Source organism: Solenopsis invicta, chromosome 16, assembly GCF_016802725.1.
Source record: "Solenopsis invicta isolate M01_SB chromosome 16, UNIL_Sinv_3.0, whole genome shotgun sequence".
Lineage (NCBI taxonomy): Eukaryota > Metazoa > Arthropoda > Insecta > Hymenoptera > Formicidae > Solenopsis > Solenopsis invicta.
In genome coordinates, this window is record NC_052679.1 from 18900675 (window position 1) to 18917227 (window position 16553).

Consider the following 16553-nt stretch of genomic DNA (forward strand, 5'->3'; position numbering starts at 1 on the left):
ACGTGTTACCTACCTTCTCGCGGTATTGTCTTCTCGAGGAATCGAGAGATTGAATGAGATTTGTCGCGTGTCCGAGGAAAAGAGCGTAACACGTCGCACCGCTGATCATGCTGAGCATGGTGAGCCACATGTCGGTCAAGGACTGTGGCGGAAACCTACCGTACCCGATACACAGCATGTGCGACATGGCTTTGAAGAGGGCCCACGAGTATTGTTCCAGCCAAAACGAGTCCTGCAAGTAGGCGTTAGGTCAGATAACATATTTTGTAAATCGATTACCAATTCCATCACAAAGAACAAAGAGTTTATGCGAAGTTTCGTTCGATCTTGCTTCTTGAGAATTCACGATTGTCAAATCGTCTCAAATAAGACCCTGCACACAACGTAGGAATATTGGATATTGGGAATGGGAATCGGAATTTTGGAATTGGTTTCCCCCAATGAACATTAAACGTAACGCGTAACGGATACGAATAAAATATGAGGCATAAATATGTTATACAAAACACATCGTCATTAATTATTTATCTGTAGTGCTTATTGAGGAAACTGATTCAAAAATTCTAATTCCCATTCCTAATATCTAATGTTCTTCCATTGTGCACAGAATTTCCGAGTGCTCTGTCACGTACAGTTTATTATTATTTTTATATATTTTGAAAAGAAACATACGTTTATAAACAATTTTAAAAATGATATATTAATTTTTAGAAGAAGAAAAATTAAGATAATAACAGCTGAGTGAATGGGGAGCTTTAGTGAAATCGATATTAAACAAATTATTTTTCAATCCTGAAATTATATATTAATTTAATGTTTATTAGAATTATGAACAGAGTACAATATAGTTAAATAATAATATTGATTACTCACTTGTAACTCGTTAATGGCCACCCATGAATTACTGGGAAATCCTTGAAGCATGGGGACCAGGAATTGCAGACAGCCACTCCAGTGGCCGATTAGGAGCATCATACAGATCAGGTTAAAAATCCGCATGAACACCGACGCCATATTCAGGAACTGCCAACAACAACGTTAGAGCTTTACTCTCGTGCCGGATCGGGCGCGTCGGAATGTTTCTCACACGTTTTAGTTAAAACTTCTCTTGTTTATCCAAAAGCTCCGATTGCGTAGTGTACAGCAAGTAAGCGAGTGTTGCACAAAAACGCGTTAAATATATAATTCGTCGAATACAATTGGTTCTATTACTGTTTTTATTGCTCAGATTTAGGAATGCTGAGTAAACTACGTGACGGATCCGTCACTAAGATCCGATCGTATATTGATAATTATTCAACAAACAAATTCTATGGAGAATAAAACTGTTTTTAACCCTTTATCTAGTACCACGCTTATAAAATAACAAATTTTTGGAAGAAAACTTGTTTATTTCGAGATTTCCTGCAACAAACTTGAAAAATTAAGATTGGTTTCTGCTGTGTTTAACAACTGATTAAAAGATTGAGATCTTTATGATTGACAGTACATCAAGCAAGAATTAATGCTCGCATTCAGATCTTAGCGCGGATATATACAGTTCAAGTGAGGGTGTCACATTTTTCCTAAGTTGTCATCGCCAGTTCTCAAACTGTTAAAACTCTTTTTTTTTTGTCCGTTTAGAAAAGCATGCTACATTAGAAAATACGCATCACGTGGCACACAAAAGAACAATTCAATGTAACCTAAAACGTCGATTAATAACTGGTTACTCTACGAATGCTCTAACAAAAAAATATCAATCATTTGCAACTGGTTGGGCCAAGATTCTCAAACCGCTTATGCGCCAAATGTTTATGATATGACGTACACAAAAAGGGTAAAAAAAGACAGAAACAATCGACGCTCATCCAATGAGATCGATGTTATAGGTTCGGTTCTAAAACGTAAATTGCAATTTGTTCGGCTCCATCGTGCGCAATAAGTACGATATGGGAATCCGCGTCCGTACTAAAATAAAAAGCTGGAGAATACGCTGAGAACGTACCGACGCGCGTGGCGAATTAACCCTTCAAAATTCCGACTTCTGTCTTATTTCGATTTATTATCCTTCATGAAGAACTGCATCTTGATATTCTTCTTAATAATTACTACACTTGATTGAATAATTTGTTTCTGCTTTTCTTGGTAATATTATTATTATGCATTCAAGTGAAATATTAACAAATAACTCTGCTATTTTTAATAAAATCATTGCTTAACGAAATAATAATCAGAAAAATTTTGAACTTAAATATATGTTATAATTTATCTTTATATGAAATTATCAATATTTTCAAGAGGAATTTTTAATATTTTTCTACGTATAATTAGAAATTTATATATATGGTAGATCCATTTGATTTTATTTGTTACCAAAATCGGCAAAGAGCGATTGATAAATTAATCGAAGGGTTGTAGTCGGATAGTCTCAGCGTTCTCCTGTTAGTCGAGAGATAAGGATAGAGTTATCTAAGGATCGTTGGAGGTATCATGAAGTGCGACTCATGTTCATGAGTAGGTACATAACGTATGTACATATGTGACGATGACATTTATATATATATATATATATATATATATATATATATATATATCTGCTTCCGCACTCGTATGCGTGCGGCACTCGCAACGAAATGCGACACGCGCGCTGCAATAATGAGTATGTCATGCACCGTATTCGGTCTCCGGTGTTCGAGAGATTCCGTTCGGATACCCTGCCAATAGCGCAAATGAATTTCCAATACGACGTCGCCGTCGTCTGGGCATGTGCGAAGAAAATTCTCCCGAACCCGGGGTCCTGTTATATGCGGCGACGAACTGAAGTTTTCGAACTTAAACGCGCTTGCCCAAGTACCCGCAAGTGGTTCAAACCTTCGAGTTTTCTGTTTTTATCGTCCACGATATTTATCATTCTCCATACACTTTCCTGCTCTTATAATTTACGGAAGTTTGATACTTTCGTGAAGAAAATTCTTGTAGTACTCGCCTCGCGTTGTCAGGTGAAAAATTTTTGTTGGCAATTTATTAAATACTTGTTGTTAATAAATCTAAGCGACAGCAAAAGCGAGGAGAGCAGGTGAAACTATTTACGTTTTGTCTAATCTTGGGCAATCGCGGTATAATGATCTTGAAATCGTACGGCAGTGGGACCTATAACGGTTAAGTAATTATACTTGCACTTAAACCGTAGAAGTGACGAAGCCATTGCAGTACCGACGTAATGACATAATGGCGTACAATAAGCTCAAACAGATGTGCCATCTTATTGAAGATAATCAAGTTCTGTGAATTTTGGAAACATTCCTCTTTATATTCTGTCTTTATTATTTAATTGCTGTAAAATTACAGCGATAAGTGCTCGTGAAATTTATAAACAAACGATAATTAAAATCATTTATAATAATATGCTATATTTTAACAATTATTTATCTTAAATTTAATAATCAGACATTTTTTTTACATTAGTGATACAATATTTTCAAGAAATTAATTATACGAATTTGGCTTGCATAGCTTTATCACTTGTGCGATTATGCTGGAAACCTGGTTGTAAAAGAATTGCATTTACAGTTATCAGCAGACACGAGGTGCTTTCCATATGACACAAGTCATATGACACAAGTGTCGTTCTGTCTTCGTTACTCATTGAATACCAAGAAAGATAGAACGACGTTCGTGTCGACTTGTGTCATTAAATGGAAAACACTTACAGTTAACAGACTGCAACAATGTTAAAAGGCGACGAGAGACACTTCGATGCCCAATCGCCGTAGGATTTCGATGAAGCGTGGGGCTCTGGTTATTTAAATGCGATAAATTATTAGAGGTACTGGCTATCTATCGGGTATCATGACACTCCATGGATGATGATCAATGATAATTGTTTCTGCACCTACGGGAAACAAGTAAAAAACATGGGAGACTTATGAACTAGACGACATACAGCTGAATACATTACCTGGTCTACAAGTAAAAAATCGTGTACACGTGAAATACACACGGTACACGCGCACACGCATACGTATATCGTCGATGCCGTAATGAGCGATGCGACGTATATGTACGTGCGTGGCGTGGTTTCGTAAATTAACAAGAATAAAAAAAAAAGAAGGAAAAGAAGAAAGAAGGAAAACACAAGATAAACGATACACTCAACATCAACCTTCTCTTCTACGAGACAGTCACAGGTTCAGTAAAGATGAAAGCTTGATTCTGTTATGTCTCCACGATGTGATGAATGAACAATCAACGATCAATGAGTCAGCGCACTATTAACGGATGGCGATTGTAAGTGGTGACAATAAACGTTTTAAAACGACACCGGAACAAAAGTGAGTACTGCAAACTAAAGGTACAACAGAGAACAACCGAGACGAGGTTATACGGGGTTCACGGAAGAGAAAGATGTTTGTCGTGGGGGAAGGGGGGGGGGTGAGAGAGTTCCTCGCATTTCGGCCGAGACGAATTCGAGTGATCATGAGCGTTATGAGGAACGACGAACAAAACGCAGCTGCCAAATTAAACGTCGCGCTGTTAAGCCTCGCGCAAGCTAAGCCACACGAAGCGAGAAGGCGAAAGCGTCTTCGCTCTTCTGTCGTTTCTTTGTTTCTTTTTTTTTCTTTTCCGTATTTGCAAGCACACAGATAGCTAGCGGTATTACACATATATAGAGGTGCACTTTCTCGGCCGAGAAGCAGCGATAGAGCGGGGAGGAACGGGCAGCGACAGAGCGGACAGCGGTGGGTAAGACGCGCGGCTGGCAAGGGTGAAAAATCAGGTTTGCAGAGCAGCGGTAGGGGAGGATAAGCGGAGCTCTACTCTCATACGCATTGCATCCGTTTATTGTTTATTACGTTAGCGCTCGCGCATGTGATCTGTGTGTATCCATTTCCTTCCTGTACTTTTATATCTAAGGTAGCGATGCACCTCGGGTATACATAGTTGATATACAGTGTGCAATTTGCAACAAAGCAACAGAGAAGGGACGCCCAATCACGTGCGCTTGTTTTCACAGGATCGTGCACACCGTCTAGCGATCAAAAGCGTTTTACAAGATAGTGCGTGGAAATAGGCGGTTTGCGGTCGTCCATCGGGTCACGGGACGCGATAGGATCGGAAGGGAAAAGGCGGGAGGGAAAGGGGATCGAGGAGACAAGTAGATGATACAACTAACAGTCATATAGTAAACGAGAGGAAGTTAGAATGAGAAGACAAAGAGAGAAAGATACAATATATATATATAAAGAGACGGAGAGAGGAAGGGTTTAACACGAATATACAATTGTTTTGAGTCGCTACGCCGGACTTTTGACAACCGGTCCCCGTTCGGTTCACTTTCACGTTCGGATATCGCGCTGTCAATCGGCCATCATCGAAAATCGGGGCCTCTACGTCCGCGAGGTGACGCCGTGCTGGCGCAAAGGTGGTTCATTAATTAACCGAGCCGAGCGTTTTTTTCTTTGTTCTATCTATTTCCGTGGGTCATATATCACACACATAGTTATGTACATGTACTTTCTCATCGCTAGGCGGGTGCCGATGGTGAATGTATAGAAGCATAGCCTATTGCTGCGGGTATTATATATTTATATATATATATGTAAATGTATAATGCGGCGGAAAAAGTAAAAGCTGAATGTTTGTAATAAACCAACGAGCCAATCAGCGTACAGCTCCTCCGTCCAATTAACCTCGTCAGCCCCGTTCCCGGTCCTCGCGAGACACCGATAGAACGACAGTCGATCGGTTCAATAACATCCGATTCCCGCGTGACGCTCCAAATTATTGCTTTGCAGACGCATTTACCCTTGGCAAGGAGATAAACGATTGATTTAAAAAATTGATTCACTGATCAGAGATATATTAGCTCAGTTTTGAGGCGTGGAATCACGAGGTTCTTCTACAGTTTCTGTTATATTTTGCTAATATCTCCACTGGTGCTTGCGACACTTTCTCAAGTGTTATTGATTATATTTTTTATGTCATATTAAAACGTTCGTGTCAAGAAATTATCATGCGAACGGTTCTTTACTATCGGAGATCTCGTTCAATCATTACGTTAATTAAAATGTCGGCGATAAGGAGACGGTCGAAAGAGTCTACTTCCTTCTACCGAGTCTCGCGGAAACCCGGATGGGAAATCGCTGAGGCTGATTCGTAGTGCGAATCGCGTGGACGTGAGCTCGCGCGTTCGCCAGGGCGGGTTACCTTAAAAATAAGTTCGCTTTTGCTGAAACCGGACTTCTTTTTAGTCATATTGTCAGAACTTAGGCGCCCCCTCCGCTCAGTGCGTTTTTTTTGTAGGTTCTGCAATATCTAGAAACAAAAGAAAGCGGGACATAGCCAGACGTAGTAAGAAGAGGTTAATAGAAATTCTGCAGAGGTTAATAGAAATTTCACAGAGAGAAGGAAGTAGAAGAAATAGTGTGTCGGAAAGAGTGTAAGAGAAAGAACGGGAAACAGAGATAGAAAGAAACGGAATGAAAGTAACAGTGAGGAGGACGAAGGACAGAAACGTCTGTATAGTTGGTACAGTAGGCGGTTATATATATATTAGTCGACAGATTTGCAAGATGGTATGGTGGTACAGTGGCGAAAAGTAAGACGGAAGTAGTATAGGAGATTGTCGGGCGGTTGCAGGATCGATTTTCTTTTTCTCGTCTCTCGTAGGGGGGTCAGTAATTTCCGTGTGCGGTACAGTGGCCACGTTACACGACGAACATTGAAAGGCAATCCAATCCCTGAAGTTTCGTTCTTTCGCTATAATTGTGCGAAGTACACTCGGATCGCGATGTCCGCCAGCAGATGTGTGAAAGTAGTAATCGACGTCACTGTACATTCTTAACGGTGACATCCATTAAATCAGGCCGTACGCGCACGACCACGCTAGTTTTCATTTAATGACGAAATAAATTAAAAAAAAAAGTAGAGAAAGACGACATAGTTATATATTTACATAGATATAAGGTGTTAGTACCTCTCATTTTCCATCCTCCCTCCTGAACGCTAGTACTGGCACATACACAAGCACATAAATAGAGTAAATAATTACATCAGGTGTCAGTATATTGGTATATCGGTGTCAGTGCGAATTCTCGCTTCGTCGGCGAGTGTCGGCCGCCGTAATCTCTGGGTACCAAAAACGATCGATCGATCGACCAATCGTGTGAGTGATGAGAGAGAGAGAGTTCGGTAAAGTGTGAGTGAGGGTCGCAAAGAACGATTTTCGATGATGTGAGCGAGTGTGTGCACGCGAAAGTATCGGCAAGGGTACGACACGATAACGAAGAGTAACAGTTCGATGATCCGTGAATTAATATAGATAATTAGTAATCAACAAGCCATTCGTTGGTATCAAAGCTATCGAATTAGCAGTCGCGCGCCAAGCGTGAAGCCGCAATTCCTTTTCAAGCTCGGATGAAGCTCGATGAATTAATTAGCGGATCTGTATATATATGTGGTATCATGGTGGATTTACAGATTGAGTAAAAAACCGCGCGATTAACTTGCAAAGCCGTGTAACTTGATCCTGGGCGTGTCTATAGATCCATTGAAGTAATTCAGCACGCGAACGTAATTGACTTCGTGACACTGTTGATATTATCTTTCATGCAAATTTGACGGCATTGTCTTGATTTAAAATGAAAATTCAATTGCAATATACGCCGTAGAGAATTTGATACTTTTTCACATGGGAGAGGCTGCTCATTTCGTCTTGAAGAAACACTTTTAGTAATTTAATCGAAAAAGGACATTTATTCGAAAGAAAGGCTAAAAAAGAAGAAGAAAAGTGCACATTAACTTACGCTTGAAGGAACAAAAATTATTGTGTTGGTGATACATATTAAACATTGCCTTAGCTTCGATTTATGAAATTCATATTGATGAAAGAGAGAGAGAGAGAGAGAGAAAGAGAGAGAAAGAGAAAGAGAGAGAGAGAGAAAAATCTGCAAATGTGATAACTGTGAAATATAAAAATTCTGCTCTTCCCGGGGCAATGTGTGCGCATCGCTGCTCTGCTGAAAGAAACAGTCTGTGACGAGATAAACATTTACAAAGGAGTACGCTCCCATCTTTCTGAAAAATTCCATGCAAAAGTCACGAAAAGGCAGAAGAAACTTGAGAATTATCAAAATTTTTCCTTAAAAGATCACCGTGTAGTTCGAGAGAACATCGTAATCTGGTCGCAACATTGATGAGATTGCAAAAGTATATACACAGACAACATTAGGACAAGAATACGTTAATTGCGATCTCACGACATTTCTCTGTCGCGTATTTACATCTTATGCATAACATCTCGATAATTGTGCGATAACTGATGAGAAACGCGCGATTTGCGCCACGCCGACCATGTGCGCGTCGCCGCGCCTTGCCGCGAAAATCACGCGGACGTACAATCGCGCGTTTCTGCATGACAGCTATGATTTATCGTCTCTTAATGTGCGTACACACGCGAGTACGTTTTAATTTGCCACGCTGAATGCAACCAGCCCCGACCATTATCGCGGCGGTTTGCTACTGTGCGGCTGTTAACTCTAATGTGCGTGCTCACAAAGGCACTCGTGTTTGTTATCTGATTTAATTACGATGTAAAGGGAAACTGGGTGTACGTGCCACGGGCAGGAAGCTTTTGCACTCGTTACAAAGAGCACTGCGTTTGCTATTCTTTTTTTTTTATTTAATTAATTAATAAATAAGGGCGAGTTTATATATGGGTGGAATTTTCGGGCGCGTTGTTGATTCATTGTAAGATCGAAGATGTACGCACGAATATGGGAAGGAATTGTTTGTCTCTCTAAAATATTTGCTGACATAATAGATAAGCCACTTTTTTCCGTACAGAATGTTATCGTTTGAAGGAAAAAAAGAATTAATGCAACGCAAATCACGAGTTAGTGTTTAAAAAAGTTAAATGAAAAGTTAACGTTAAATAAGTAAAAAGGAAAATTTTCGATTACGATAAACTTATACTTTATTTGTTTTGTGTTTTTATATGCATTATCTATTTATTTTTTGTACTATATTGCTGACAGTTTTTAATTATTATAAATAAGAAAAATAAAACATTGAAAACTTTAAAAATTAAATTAGCTTTAACGTAAGTCTCTTTCACCCTTTCTCTTTAGATCTCTTAATATTTTAAGATAGACGACAAGTCTTAATATGCAATCATATAGCTTTAATCTTTTTGGTTGACATTCGTCGTTCATTTAAATTTGTCAAATTCAATTGCATGATAAATCATTCGACGTTTAGGAAAATACTATGCAATGAAAAAGGAGAAATAGACAACGAGAATCGTCTGTTTTAGATCTAGTCTGCGATTAATCGACTGTTCTCTCCTTATTTCCTGTCTCTCTTCGCGAAAAACGAAAATGCACACATGAATGACAGTACATTATGACGTACATGTATATGTGTATTCCAGAAAATGTTAGTTTTGCTTTCTAGGCATCAACACGTAAGAAGCATCTCTCTCGTGGAAAATTTTCCTCTTGTTGCACAATCGAGCTGAAACGAAACTACGTCATTGGCGATTCGCCGTGCGATCGCGCTGAGGAGCAGCAATTCTCGAGACAAGAGCGGAGATGCGAAAGACGCACGCGAAAGAGAGGAAACGTCATATCCGCTACATGTATATCGGGTGGCGAGATGGTTAAAAGACGCTGTGTCGCGTATTTCTCTCGCTTCTGTCGTCAGGGGCTAGGGCCGGATATATCTATGAACGATCGGGTCTACGGCGGAAACAGAATGTCACGCTGGAAAATATCATCGGTAATATTATAATATAAACGTGCTCCTGAGAAAAAGAGAGAGAGAGAGAGAAAGAGAAAAAGAGAGAACAAACGAACAAAAATATGATGATAATACGGATACATACGTGGGCAGAGGAAAGTACCGACGGCGTCTGCGTAATTGTACTCTCCGTCCTGGCGGAAGTAAAATGTCAAAATGAAACAAAAAGAAACGAAATCGGAATCGCTTCCTCCTCGTTAAATCAGGCATATCTAAACAACACGAAACAACAGGCAATCAGAACGGAACGCGAATGGGAGGAACGAAATAATCGGTGGGGGACTGGGTTGTTCTCGCTGGTAGTAGTAGTAGTTCACGGAGGAAGGAACGAGGAGAGGAGCGAATAGTGTCGAGGAATAAATAAAACTGGGAACACACACTGAACACGGGCACATTGCCAAGAATTTTGGACAGATAGGGTTAATTAACACCTAACACTCACAGGCAGACCTACGGTTAGACCAACTTTCTCGTCTGTAGAGCGGTTCGTGTCGAATACCTCGCAGAGAAATTCTCCATCAGGCTTACACTCGTCGTATTATATTGTCGAGAATCAATACAAGAATTGATCTTTTTTTTTTAGACACATATTTCTTGTTTCATAATCACGCGCCAATTCGCGTTGCAGCGACAAGATCCACGATAAACGAATTCTCGACTCTTCATCATCACTGTAACCACATGCGCTACCATTGTCAAAAAATGGTGCATCCGTTAAAAAATGTATATATATATATATATGTATATATACTATCAGTATACAATTACATGCACACGTATCTAGATTATGCAGACCGTCACTGAAAGAACGTCGATAATCGCTATTGACTCATACGGTAATGTACATGCGCACCTATGTCGTATCAGGCCAATAAAGTTATGCGACTTATGGGGCTGGCGATAATCGAGAGTCGAGAAATTCGAGGCGAAACGTTTCAACGGCGATCGACACGAACGTCAGCCGTTCCTGCGATCGCGCGATCGAATATTCGACACGACCAATTTACAATGACTATTCGCAACCAAACTCATGTTAGTACCTAGCAGAACGGAACTTTCCAACAAAACCCGACAAAAACAAGGTAGCATCTCATACCAAAAAACCGTTCTCAAGAACTTTGGCGAGGAATCAGCTAGCCGGTGAAACATGGATTTCAACAATGTAGTTATATAGAAAAACATCGTCACTAAGGTATAAACACGGCAAGCATCGTCATTCTCCATCGATCAATACATACTGATTTCTTCTCAGCTAATATCGCATCTTCTAATCTGTGATCCATGTCACACGTCGCATCGCCAGGACTACGGGACTAAGGGCAAGACTGATCAAGAGCTTGTTGAAATGTTCTACACAAGTGAGAGCTATTTGACTTTTGTGAAAATTACAGCTACGCTTAGTTTTGGATGAAATATAGAGTTATACTACAACTTTTTGATTAATTTCACTTGGAATAACTGTTTTAATAATTCGGTTACCTTTCGAGAGGTTAATTAATATGTATAAGACTCTCTTCCGCTTTGCCAGTTCGAGTTTGTAGTGTTCAGATTTCAAGCAAGTTGCGCGACTTTAAGGAAGGAGTTTAATTACTCCGTAAGAGTCTACAATAGACTTTTAACATTTGATCAAACGGTAAGCATAGTCTTTTCTTGGTGCACGATTGACTCGGTCTACGGAACATGAAACTCCCCGACAGTATTAAAGCTCTTGATCGGCTCTGCTACAATTCACAAACTGGGTCTAAGTATGTCGGGTGTGTTATATGTGTGTAAAAGAAAAATAACTTCTCGTACCGGAGAACTGTAAATTACACGGCAAGACTATGCACGTTCTCTATGAAACTCAAACGAAAAAAACGAGAGACAGATGACCACAAACGAAAACGGCAACGGTAATCAGAATAATCAATCGTAATCAATGAGTAATAACGAAAGAAACGACAGTAGTGAGTAATAATGATCTAGCGTATATAGATATATTTATACGTAGAAACACATTGAGTTTTGTGTTAACGAACGCTTGAATCAAGTAAGGGCAATTGGCCTTGGTTTCAGGGTAACTAGGCAGGCACACCTTGCTGGTTCGGTCTGGTTGGGGCGGTGTCGCCCGACGCTCGTAGTGCCTCTCCGGCTGTTGATAAAGGGGGATCTGCAAACCCATTCGGAAACGTGTTCTCGCAGTACGCCTAGTAGTCGATTTTTATATATTGTTTTCTTTCGTTTTCTACTCGTGTGTGTATGTCGAAGGATTGAGATGCGATTCCTGTGTGTGTGTTGTGTATGGGTGTGTTTGTGTGTTAATAGGTGGGTGTGTGGATGTGTAGGCAAGGTTGTATAGATAGTGACGGTGTGGAGAATCGTATGATATTCGAGAAATATAGGAGGATCGTTATATTGTCTCACGACACTTGATTACTTGAGAAAGTAAGTAGGTGAGTGTGATAGGGCGAGAATATTTTTTGATGAGACGATGAATAGAATCCTCATGTTACATGTAGAGCAACGCGATAATCACGCGCACCTGTCGTGTTTTCGTTTTCAGAATTTTGTACGTGTTCATATCCACTCGGTATAGAGATTTTTCGCTGCTATAGATTAATGAGTAAATTATCGATTCTACGCTCGCATTGAAATTATCAAACAATGGAGGGATAAACGTAATAATTGCGTGTACGTGTATTATGTACGTGTGTTATGAAAGAAAACCGCCCGTTTTGTTGTATATCAATGTCGATTGTGTCTGATAATACCTATATGTAAGAACTTGAGATAAAAAATTGTAAGCGCCGTTTTTTTTACGTATTTTTTAAATGAGATCATGCGTAAAAAAAATAATTTTTTGCAAATTTTGCACTTACAGTCTTTTTATATCAAGTCTGTACTTCTCTACGGCAAAGTACATAAAAGAACGACGAATTAGCCAATAATTAGCCATTAGTTTAAATTAAAACATTTTCATTACAAATGTTATAGTAGTCGTAAATTTTATGGTCTGCCCATTCGAATTGAAGAGATGCCAATCTCAACTTCGATAATCATGCGAAATGATTTATAAATTAAACTACTAAGCGCGCTTGTATTTTCTTGACACGGTATGTGTTGTAGCACCACGTTGAAAGTTTATTCTTCGCACTTCGAAAATAAGAGTGTGACAACGATAACAATAACGACGAAGAGAAGAAGATGAATGCAAAATATTTGGTCAAGTTTCATCTTAAATGGATCTATATTTTCAATTAACCTTCTATTAACGTCTATGTGAATAGTGGCGCCACGAAATTACTACTCTCGTTTTGTCGTTGGCACACTTTCGAAGCCCGTGGACGTTTTCACCGAAGCTCGGTCTCAAAGGCGGTACTAGAATTGATTTGATTTTGCGTTAATTGAGAAAACATTTTATCCCCAATTTAACGAAAACGATTTATCGTGAATTCGACGAAGAGAGGGAATACGGGATGGCGATTCCCGCTATCATCGTATTCGACCGCATTCGTCTCGCGATATTTCTATTGCTTCTATTTGACGAACGTTAGTTAATTTGACCAAACAATATCGATACCCGCGCGACGAATTGTATGACGTATCTATTGCACTTAGAACGCAGCTTTCCCTCGAGCATACGTTACTCCTTTCTTTTTTTTTTCTCAGCGTATGTCTAGTTTTGTACAACAGAACAGAACAGAGAGGAAAAAGCAGAGGGAGGCAATAGTAACGTTTCAAGGCAAGCGTAACAAGATTTTCAGCGAATGACAGACTGCTCTCTTGATTGGACGAAAAGCCTGATTGATTCGTTGGTCTCTTCGCTGCGCCACGATTTTACGCTAACAGCGCGAGCACAAGTAACGTAACACAGAACGTTATTCCACGTAAACACAATTGCCGACGTGCGGAAGCACCGAAAGGTAGCATTAATTTCTCAACCCAATTAACCCACGCAAACAATTAATGCACTTGCAGTTCATTCGCCGTATAATGGACCTGGCGAGATACGTACGCATCATATACACGAAGTTATAGACATTATCTCGTTACCCGACTTATTTTCTTATTAATATAATAATGTAAATGTTTCACAATCTTTTTCCATTCCTGTAAATGCAACGGCCATGTATTTTGTTTGAATTGTTAAATCCACATTTACGTGAGGAAATAGCGAGATACACCCGGAGTAAAGTGAAATAGAGACGCTAATTTGTGGGAAACATTTATAAAAACAAGTTCAATCTTCGTTTTTCTTTCTTTTTTGTTTTTACTTTTTTCTAATCATTCTGTTCTTTCTTTTATCTTTCGAAATGACTCTCCGATCGAACAAAAGGGCGGGCAATACGTTCGCGCGTCGCTTCGATTATCGAGTGGTATGTACACTTGCTTGGAAGAGCAGTTACTTACCCGTCGACGAATCGTCGTACCATTACATCACGTGCACAGAATCGACATGTGCGTTAAAACGAGAGCAAAAAAAAGTAACGAGTAAGATACGAATAGCGAACAACAACAATTATCGGTGCATCGAAACGACAATGAAAAATATAATAAAACGTTGTATTGTGTCACGGGATTCTCTTTGTATCGAGTTTCACGGTGTATTAGCGATGATACTGCGGGACACGCAATCATCGCGTGCACGCGTGTATCCCTTTTCCTCTATTTGCTTTTTCGTCACGCTATCTCTCCGCTTGTGTCCGCGAATTGTTTGTTATAGGTATTGCTTATTGTTATAACTATTATCTGTTTATGCCCCTCTCGGTGCGATGAGATGATCGAGCAAGGGAGAACAGCTGATTTTAATTTACGATTATTATCGCGAGAGAGAAAGACAGACAGGGAGATTGGAGACTTTCTTTTGTAGTGAGAGTGGAAGTTTCGGGTTAGTCACGGGATATATTGAGTAGAGCCGTGGGGGACACTTAATTAGATGTTCAGCAACGGAAAGCGAAACATAATCTAATCATCTGAGAGCTCAGTTCGGAAAAGATTCTCCGCAGTGGTGGACTGAGACTTTTGCAACAACGATGAAAAAGTAATTTTGTCAAGAAGCGTATCCTACTTTCGCTCAGCATACACCTAGAAAAGATTGTACATACATATTCGATCGGCTGAACTTTGCTGATGAAATTCTTATGACAAAGACTCCTTGGCAGGTAGCGAGAATGAAATTCTCTGTTAATGAGTGTAAATTCGAGAAAACTTGATTAAAAAAGATTGCCTGTCGAACAAAATCCACCACTGACATGAGAACTTCGCTAGTAACTCGGTGAGTTACCTGCGATTAAATACGAAATATCCACGGAGTACGAAAAGATACTAAAGTGGGCTGACTTGTTCCCTTTACCTCCTTCGATTCTCTATAGCGACCATGTATCAGGCATAGACATAATTATTTAATGTCCCGCGTAAAAAAAAAGCGGAAGGTGATTTCTGCAATTGACAGATTCAAAAAACTGACAATCGACATTTAATTAATTCTCGTTAAGCCTCATTGTCTACAGGAAAAGCAGTAATTTCGCAGGAGGAAGATCGTTTGTCAGCTTCCTGAATCCGTTAAAGGTCACCAAACGCTCTTCTCCTTTTCTCTTTTTTTTTTGTTTTTAGATATGTCAATTATACACGAACTACACGTATCGTATGATTACAAAATGAGAACAGTGCTGTATAGTAAATAGCGGAACACTCACATAGACCTCTTCCCATTGCGAGACATACCGCACCAGTCTTGATAAACGTAGTAACCTAACGAGTGACAACAGTTTTGCAAGCCTGAGAATCCTTAGAGCACGTCCAGCATGCAGGATCTGGAAGGACTCGCTGAAGTCCTGAAACTTTTAAATTTCTATTTTATTGTAATATTTGATTTACTCCCTGTCGATCAGTAAACGAGTGTGCAAATATCCAGAATTATTTGTTCGGAAAATCGTTTCATGGTTCATTAATCATTATGTAATATATGTACATAACACTATGTCGTATTTTACATTGCCTAGACTTGTATATATAATTTCTTGTAGTGCCTATTATTGTATTTTTACATTTCGAGAATTTCATTAATTGTTTTATCTCTTTTAAATATTTTTTAACCAGCGTACTTCAAAGAAATGACACAAAGAAAAGATAAAAGTTTTTTTTTTACAATAATTATATATCGTGAAAATAGCACAAGAAAATCCATTTATTCGTTAATTGGCGTAAGAAACTAGAAAGTTGTTTTAATGATTTTTCACATAACGAGATGATAACTTTTAACTTAACAAGGGACACGTGTAAGGTTACTGCTACTTTACGATGCAGGATATACTTACTTGATTAAATATGAGGAAAATGTAGTCTAGTGGTATGGAGGAGATGAGGTCGAGAAAGAACCAAGTCCTGAGGTAGTGTTTCGCGATTAACTTCGGATCCAGTATCACCTGTTCGGCATTATCCTGCTGCATTATACCTGCAACGAAAGAATTTCACTACGGTGCTTTTCACGTCAATGGTTTTCCAAAGCTTGCGAAGCTCAAGCCGCCGGAAAAACGCTAATACCGTTACCTCACGCTCTGGCGACTTGCCATCGATTCGACAGTTTGTCACATCGCCGTTCCCGTGCATCTGATGCACCCATTATGTGTACATATATATATATATATATAAAATGCATAATTTAACAATTGAAAGTGGAGACGAGAAAAAACCAATTACTGAATCCGTTATGGCGGCAAGAATAAAAGGAGAGGCGTAATTATTAAGAATATTAATGTTTCCATGCTAACATTCGAATGGTACATGAGACAATA

The 16553-nt window shown here is 39.4% G+C and overlaps 1 protein-coding gene across 10 annotated transcripts in view; it reads right to left on the reverse strand.

The window, feature by feature from the left end:
• Positions 1-16553, reverse strand: part of LOC105193137 (potassium/sodium hyperpolarization-activated cyclic nucleotide-gated channel 2) — a 138343-nt gene that overhangs the window by 14745 nt on the left and 107045 nt on the right. For 4 of the 10 annotated variants that reach the window (XM_039458567.1, XM_039458560.1, XM_039458559.1 and 1 more), the window contains 6 exons: positions 16077-16213; positions 15456-15599; positions 11855-11929; positions 6190-6297; positions 874-1023; positions 14-232 (listed from right to left, as the gene is read on the reverse strand). In XM_039458567.1, coding sequence (XP_039314501.1) covers positions 14-232; positions 874-1023; positions 6190-6297; positions 11855-11929; positions 15456-15599; positions 16077-16213 — 833 coding nt within the window. The remainder of the gene's footprint in view (positions 1-13; positions 233-873; positions 1024-6189; positions 6298-11854; positions 11930-15455; positions 15600-16076; positions 16214-16553) is intronic. The other 6 variants (XM_026138241.2, XM_039458566.1, XM_039458565.1 and 3 more) reach the window with 3 other exon arrangements.